The sequence below is a fragment of the Netta rufina genome (genome assembly GCF_964035555.1).
Source record: "Netta rufina genome assembly, chromosome: 2".
NCBI classification, from domain to species: Eukaryota; Metazoa; Chordata; class Aves; order Anseriformes; family Anatidae; genus Netta; species Netta rufina.
Window position 1 is genome coordinate 158,123,289 of NC_140124.1, and position 8,371 is coordinate 158,131,659.

Genomic DNA, 8,371 nt, shown 5'->3' on the forward strand with positions numbered 1-8,371 from the left:
ATGTCCTGCTACGACATCTGCCGCCCCTGCGGACCCACCCCGCTGGCTAACAGCTGCAACGAGCCCTGTGTCAGGCAGTGCGAGGACTCCCGCGTCGTCATCCAGCCTCCCGCCGTGCTGGTCACCCTGCCAGGACCCATCCTCAGCTCCTTCCCCCAGAACACCGCCGTTGGATCGTCCGCATCAGCTGCCGTGGGCAGCAACCTCAGCGCCCAGGGAGTGCCCATCACCTCTGGAGGCTTTGGAGGCTTTGGCCTTGGAGGCCTGGGCTGCATCTCTGGCGGAAGAGCCTGCTACCCCTGCTAAGGACCCATGCCAACACCGCTGACAAAAGACTGCAACACCATGCAAGCCAGAACTCCGACTGAGGATTCACCTCTGCACTGTTCGAGGCACATGGGCTCACCAGCCACGGCTCTACTTCTCATGGCACTCCACACTCTAGCAGGGAAGGGGGCCAGTCCGTGCTGCCTGGACACATGGCTCACGGACAGCCCATCCTCTCTCATTTCCTTCTACTCCTACCACCATCTTCCATGTCCACTGCTCTCCCCTGCAATGGCTTGCTCACAGCCACAAACCTACCCAGCACCTTCCATGTGTTGATTCTATTGCAGTGGAGGAAGACCTTGGGGCTCTGGGAAAATCTGTTTTACCATGGGACACAGCCTGATGGTTGCACTACTTGCACCACGGAACAGGTCCATTCTGCTCTCATACCTTTGCACTCTTTTTCCACAATAAAGTTCTTGTGCATGTCAGCCTGTGATGTCTCCTCTTTCTTTCTGCTCCCAACACTCCTTCTAATTCACTCAACATTAAGCAGGGCTCGGCAGGCGAGCAGGGCCCAAGTCTGTTGTTGTTCAAGGAGCTTCTTGACAGCACTCATACATATAGCGTTGTTTTAAAACAAGAAGAGTCATAGATTTGACAGAAGGACCACATAGCATAAAACGCATTGGCTGGATGAGCACATTCAAGGCGAAGCAGCCAACATCCCTATGCCCAGGTAAAGACCAGGGTGGAGTGTTATCTCACGGGAGTCTGTCCTGGGACCAGTTTTATTTCACCTCCTCATCCCTGACATACATGGTGGGATTGAGCGGGCCCTCGGCAAGTTTGTGCATGGCACCAAGCTCAGTGGGGTGGCCGACACCTTAGAGGAAAAAGGGATGCCACCTGGAAGGACCTTGACAGGCTTAGCAGGTGGGCCCAAGGAAACTTCAAGGATTTCAACAAGGCTGATTGCAAGGTCCTGCATTTGGGTTGAGACAATCCCCAGCATGAATACAGCCTAAGCAACAACTGGATTGAGAGCAACCTCTCAGAAAATGACTTGGGGGTACTTGTGGAGAAACATCTTAACATGAGCCAGCGATGTACACTCACAGCCCAGAAAGCCAGCCGTTGCCTGGGCTGCACCAATAGAAGTGCAGCTAACACACAGAGGGATGCGATTCTCTCTCTCTACTCTGTGCTTTTCCAACCCCACCTGGAAGACTTTGTTGAGTGCCTGGGCCCCCAGCATAAGACAGATCTGGACCTGTTAGAGCATGAGATGATCAGAGAGCTGGAGCACCTCTCCTACAAACACAGGCTGAGAGAGCCAGGCTAGGTCAGCCTGGGGAAGAGAAGGCTCCAAGAGATTGTATACAGGCCGTGTAGTACATAGAGCAGGCTACGGGAAAGGTGGGGAGGAACACTTTATCAGTGTGTGTAGTGATATGACAAGTATTAACAGCTTTAAGCTAAAAGAAAGTAGATTTAGATTAGATATAAGGAAGAAATTCTTTTCCCTTAGGATGGTGAACTAACCCAGACAACCTGTGGATGCCTCACCCCTTGGAAGTGTTTGAGGCCAGCTTGGATGGGGCTTTGGGCATCCTGATCCACTGGAAAGAACGCCTGCCCATGGCAGATGGTTGGAGCTACATGATCCTTAACATCCCTTCCAACCCAAAACACTCAATCATTTGATGATTCCGTCTGCTTTAATGCTCAGGTTGCCTTGTATGTTCTCAGGACTTGGACTCGAAAAGCCTCATGGGTCTAGATCGTCTACAGTTGTAGGAGTGTATAAAAAGGGACACAAGACTTCTCTTACCAAGTATGTCACTGACAACAGCAGCAATGGGCTGCTGCTGTTCATCTGGCATGTGACACAAGACCTTCACTTGCCCAACCAAAGGTTTGGGATAGCTAAGGGACTTCTGCATGGGTCAGAAGTCAGCACACACTGAGTAACTCTTTTCCATCAGGATTTTCTGGCCACCACCCCTGACAAATACCATCAAGACACTGCAATCAGTGTCATGGAATGAGGGTTGCACCTCTGGGATGAGGCTGGATCTAGGGCTCACCAAATCCTCAACCCCAGCTCATTCTCAAAGAATCCTGTACTTTCTCAGTTTCTGAATGGCCATGTCATTGGAGGGAGCATCAAAGCCTTTACTAAAGGCAACATAAGCAACAGCTGCTGATCTTCCCTCACCTACCAGGAGAGTTATTTCAATGTGGAAGACACTGAAAAGGCCCAGGCATGACTTCAGTTCTCTAACTCCATGCTGAATACTCCCCTTCACGTTCTTCTCCTTTGTGTGCTCGGCAATGCTTCCCAAGAAGATTTCCATCCGCACTTTCCCAGAGACTGATGGCAGGCCAACCAGCCTGCAGTTCCCCAAACCTTCCTTCTCCATCTTGTTCAACATAGAAGTGGGATGAGTCTCTTGCAGTCTTCAGGAACCCAATCACCATCAACTTTCAAAGAAAACTGAAAGCCTTGTGAAGATATCAGCCAGGACTCTGTGGTGGTTTTTCCGCGCTAGGTAGCTAAAAACCACAACTGCTCTCTCACTCCCCCTCCTTAGATGAGGAGGGGAAGAACTGAAGAACAACTCACTAGTAGAGATACAAATAATTTAATTAAAGGGAAAAGCTAATGATAATTCGTATTAAGGAAAGATTATTATTAACTAAACAATTTAACTAAAGAAAAAAAAAAAAAAAAGGAAAGGGGAAATGGGAGGAGGAATGGGAAAATAAATAAATAAATAAATAAAGGCTTTGTGGCAGTGCAGAGGAAAGAAATTACTCTCTACTTCCCTCTAATGAGTGATGCTTGACCACATCCTTGAAGCAGGGCCTCACCCTGAAGCAGGGCCTCAACGCACGTAGCCGGTGTTTGGGAGGAGGACTGACGTTTTCACAATGAGAGCCCAACAATCCGCTCTTTTTCCTGTTTCCATTTTTATTGCTGAGTGTGACATCATATGGTATGGAATATCTCTTAGCCTCGTTTAAGTCAGCTGCCCTGGTGATGTTTCTCTTCTCAATTTTTTGCCCACCCCCTAGGAGGGTTAGAGAGACTCCTGATGTGCCAGCACTGCTCCGCAGTAGACACAGCACTGTAGAGATAACACTGCTGTTCTAGCTACAAGTGCAGAGCACAGCACTGTATGGGCTGCTGCAGGGAAAGCTAACATCCCAGCCAGACACAGTACAGACTCTCAGCATTTGTGGGTGCAACCTGACAGGTCCTGTGCACTTCAGTACATCCAGTGGCACAGCTTCTCCATCTTCCTCGGCAATGTGCACTACTCACCTGAGAGACAGCCCGCGAAACACTCACCTTGGCTAACCAGTGGAAGACCTTGATGTTCACTCACCCTTTGCAGGTTTAGCTCGCATGCCTCCAGTTTCCATCTGAAATGTCCAAATCATCTTTCAGAAAATTAAACACTGGGCAGAGAAATAGGTTTCCCCCTTGACACAAATCCCAAACATCATCTCCAATAATATGATGGCTACCAGCTGGCCCTTTCTCATAGTCCATCTTCTCCTCTGCCTTTCATGAACCTCAGGGCCGCTCACAGACCACACCACCCAGCCCAAGAAATCCCATCAAGCAAAGTGTCAAGCCTTGTCTTCTCTCGCGCCTTCAGATGTGGAGGAAAAGGGGAAACATGGAAAAGTCGGAAAACACGGCCAGGGTTGGACCTACTCACCTCCCCTTCCTTCTTTTCGTAGCACCCGCTTCTATGCCCAATGCTGTCCACTGCAATAACTTGCTGACAGCCACAAAGTCCAATATGGCTGGGCCACACCACATGAATGCCACACAAAGACCTCACTCAAGACACTACACCTCTACCAGTCTTTCAACACATCACCTACCTGCCCTCCCATGCCACTTTCAGAGAAAGGCTCCAGCCTCTAATTCTGTCACTTTGAAGGTAACGCCAGGATCTAACACCATGTCCAAACAGGAGGAAATGAAAACGTCAAGTTGTGGGAAGGACACCACACCCCACCTCATTACTTGCCAGGCTTTGGCATGCAAGAGCAGCTCACGCCAAATGTTGTCATGCACAGAGGCTCTCTCACCCTGCGGGCACTCAAGGAGCAACATAAAAGCCGGCCCTGCACCTCGCTCCCTCACACACTCCTTTCAACACCTTCTCCTCTGCGACCAAGGTGAGCCTCAATCCCAATCCCCTCCTTCACCCGCCCCATCGAAACCGTCTCTCCACAGGTGCTATGCCCCTAAACCCAGCAGGCATACCACCTCCCCACCACCATGCTCCCCACACACACAGGCCTCCCCATTCTCCTTGCCTACCAAGGCACCACTCCGCAGAGCCCCAACACCCTCCACCTTCCCAACACCCTCTCTTCCAGGCACCCTCCACACCACAGACATGTCCTGCTACGACATCTGCCGCCCCTGCGGACCCACCCCGCTGGCTAACAGCTGCAACGAGCCCTGTGTCAGGCAGTGCGAGGACTCCCATGTCGCCATCCAGCCTTCCACCGTGGTGGTCACCCTGCCAGGACCCATCCTCAGCTCCTTCCCCCAGAACACCGCCGTTGGATCCTCCGCATCAGCTGCCGTGGGCAGCAACCTCAGCGCCCAGGGAGTGCCCATCTCCTCCGGCGGCTTCGGAGGCTTTGGCTTGGGAGGCCTGGGCTGCTTCTCTGGCAGAAGAGCCTGCTACCCCTGCTAAGGACCCACGCCAACACCCCTGACAGCAGCTAACAATGCCCTGCAGCCAACTTCATGGACTGAGGATGCTCTGATCAACATGCTCTGGGAATACCTTCCACACAAAATGCATAGCTGCTGATGGTCACTGTGCCTGCACCTCTGACCAGGGCCCTGCTGCTTGTGCTCCTTCCTTTTCATGAGTCTTCCTCAATAAAGTTCTAATGCATGCCAGCCTGACACTCCTTTCTTCACACAACAATCTTCATCCAATGGAACCTGGACGGGCTGGAGAAGCAGGCCCATGTGAACCACATGAGGTTCAACAAGTCCATGTACTGAACGTGGGTCAGGGCAATCCCAGACAGGAGTACAGACTGGGAGAAGAACTCATTGAGAGCAGAGATGCAGAGAAGGACTTAGGTTGTTCTGCTGGATGAAAGGCTCAACAGGATCCAGCAGTGCACGCCTGCAGCCCACAAGGCCAACTGCATGCAGTGCTTCATCAACAGAGGACTGGCCAGCATAGTGAGGGAGTTGATTTTCCCCCTCTTTTCTGTTCTCGTGAAGCACCACCTTTAGCACCTCTCCTGTGAAAGAAGGCTCAGAGAGTTGGCGGTGTTCAGCCTGGAGAAGTGAAGGCTCTGCCAAGACTTCCTTGAGATCTTCCAGTACTTAAAGGGGTACATAAAAAGTACATAAAAAAATGGAGAATGTCTCCTTACTCATGTAGATAATGATAGTTGAAGGGGTAATTGTCTTCAACTAAAAGAGGATAGATTTAGACTAGACATTAGAAGGAAATTCTTCACTGTGAGGATGGTGAGGATGGTGAGGATGTTGTGGTTAACCACAACAGGTAAGTTGTGGTTACCCCAGCCCCAGTGGTGTTCAGGGCCAGCCTGGATGGGACGTTGGCAAACGTAATGTAGTGGGTGGCATCCTTGCCTATGGCCGAGGGCTGGAGTAAGATGATCCTTAAAGTCCCTTCCAAGGTGAGCCATTCGATGATGATTCCTTCTTGAGCCTGTTTAAATACATGGTTCTAGATCAGGTCGAAAAGTGCCACAAGACCTCCTCTATTGTGCTGTTGTTACGTGGCAAGGTTTTGGTACTGGGGACTACAGAGGAGGCCTCTGTGAGATGAATTCAGAAGTTGCCCCATGTTTGATAAGGGCCTGTTTCAGCCATCAACAAAGGGACCTATATCTGTCCAGTGCCGAGCCAATAACCGATGTTGTTTGTGCCTCTCTGATCCTCCACCTTCACAACAAACACTATCACAGAGTCCTACATATAGGTAGGACGTCAGTCACTTCTACGTAGAAGATGCGGTGTAGGCACACACGGGATATGCTCTCTAAATATCCATGCTGACTACTCTCCATCACTTTTCCGTACTTGAGAATACATTCCGGGAAGATTTCCTCAGAATGTCCCAGGGACTGATGTCAGGCTGACCAGGCTGCAGTTTCACAGAAATTCATCCCTTCAACTGTTCTTGAACAAAAGAGTGGGATGAGTCTCTTCCAGTTTTCAGGAACCTCTCCCAGTCACCATGACCTTTCAAAAATAACTGAAACTGCTATTGCAAACATATCACCTGGGGCATTCAGCGTTTGCAGGTGTAGCTTGTTGGGTCCCACGTACTCCTGCATAACCAGTTACACAGACTCCCCAGCATCTTCGTCAACAAGCTGCAGTGGGAAACCCTTCAAAACAGTCACCTTGGCAGATCAGGGGCTGCACTTGCCATTCCCCACTCCTCAGAATGCAACCACGACCACTGGGGCCTCAGGTCCACAGCCACAAGCAGCATGCACACCTCCAGCTCCCCTCTGAAAAATCCACATTGTATGTGTCAACACTGAAAACCATGCACAGAAATTGCATTCCCCCTTGAAATTCACCTCAAAGAACACCCCAGTGCTTTGGGCCCAGACCTTCTTGACACTCCCACATGTCTGTGCCTGCCCCTCACAAATCTCACAGCCTCTCCCAGGCCTCAACAGAAAGCCCAAGGGATTCCCACCAAACTGCATTAGGCCAAAGTCCTTGTGCTGGCCACAGAAAAGGGAGCAATATGGTGTTGCCAATGCAACCCTTTAGGAAGCATGACAGGGCTCCCAACACACTTAGTCTTGTCAGCCCTGAGACAGGCCTGCGACTACAACACCCTGCTATGCAAACACCTCTTCTCTGCCTCTTTGGACTGTGGCCCCAGGGACAAGACAGGGGTCTTGCTCCCATACACTTGCTCCCACATAAAGCCTCTACGTGCAAGATGGCCACCATGCCACCAATGAAGCACACCCAACGGGAAAGACAAGGGCTAAACGCAGGCTGGTGAGTTGGGATGAAGGCACGGAGGGACTGAATGTGATGCAAGTGGTAGCGCATCACGCCCAGCATACCTGAGAAACACTGGCAAACCTACTGTGGATGCCAACAAGGGGGGCCTCCTCAACACAACAAAGCCAACAACCACAACTCCTGAGTGCCAAACTATGACCTCATGGACAACAACGCACCTCTCCCATGTCTTGAATGCAACATCTATCCACCCCTACATGAACCTTCAAAAGCTATCCTTCAGTCTTTAATACTCTCACTTGAAATGTTCCGCCACTTCCACCATCCTCAACAGGAAGAAATGGAGGCAGAACATTGTGGGGAGATCACACCCCACCTCATTACTTGAGGGGTTGTGGCATGTAAGAGCAGCTCACGGCAAACGCTGTCATGCGCAAAGGGTTTCTTGCTCCGCAGACTCTCGGGAACCAGCATAAAAGCCGGCATTGCGCCTCTCACCCTCACACACTCCTGCCGAAGCCTTCTCCCCTGCACCCAACAAGGTGAGTCTGAACTCTGCTCCGCTCCTTCACCCACCGCACCTGGCCCATCTCTCCACAAACCTTCTGACCCCAGCCTCAGCAGCCCTTCCACCTCCCAACCACCAGGCTCCCCATAGCCCCACTCTGGGCCTTTCCACTCCCTTGAACTCCCCCAGCACAGCTCTTCAAGCAACGAACACCGTCCGCCTTCACAACACCCTCTCTTCCAGGGACCCTCCACAACACAGACATGTCCTGCTACGACATCTGCCGCCCCTGCGGACCCACCCCGCTGGCTAACAGCTGCAACGAGCCCTGTGTCAGGCAGTGCGAGGCCTCCCACGTCGTCATCCAGCCTCCTACCGTGCTGGTCACCCTGCCAGGACCCATCCTCAGCTCCTTCCCCCAGAACACCGCCGTTGGATCCTCCGCATCAGCTGCCGTGGGCAGCAACCTCAGTTCCCAGGGAGTGCCCATCTCCTCCGGCGGCTTCGGAGGCTTTGGCCTGGGAGGCTTGGACTGCATCTCTGGCGGAAGAGCCTGCTACCCCTGCTAA

At 51.7% G+C, this 8,371-nt stretch overlaps 3 protein-coding genes across 3 annotated transcripts; all 3 read left to right on the forward strand.

Moving 5' to 3' along the window:
• On the forward strand, positions 1-306 carry LOC311206853 (feather keratin 1-like; the record flags this gene model as incomplete). The annotated part of the gene is made up of 1 exon (XM_084282607.1): positions 1-306. The coding sequence occupies one exon, from the start codon at positions 1-3 to the stop codon at positions 304-306; it is 306 nt and encodes a 101-aa protein (XP_084138733.1).
• Positions 307-4,697: 4,391 nt separating this feature from the next.
• On the forward strand, positions 4,698-5,003 carry LOC311206857 (feather beta keratin-like; the record flags this gene model as incomplete). The annotated part of the gene is made up of 1 exon (XM_084282611.1): positions 4,698-5,003. One exon carries the CDS (start codon positions 4,698-4,700, stop codon positions 5,001-5,003), a length of 306 nt encoding a protein of 101 aa, XP_084138737.1.
• Positions 5,004-8,065: 3,062 nt separating this feature from the next.
• LOC311206425 (feather keratin 1-like) lies at positions 8,066-8,371 on the forward strand (the record flags this gene model as incomplete). The annotated part of the gene is made up of 1 exon (XM_084281706.1): positions 8,066-8,371. One exon carries the CDS (start codon positions 8,066-8,068, stop codon positions 8,369-8,371), a length of 306 nt encoding a protein of 101 aa, XP_084137832.1.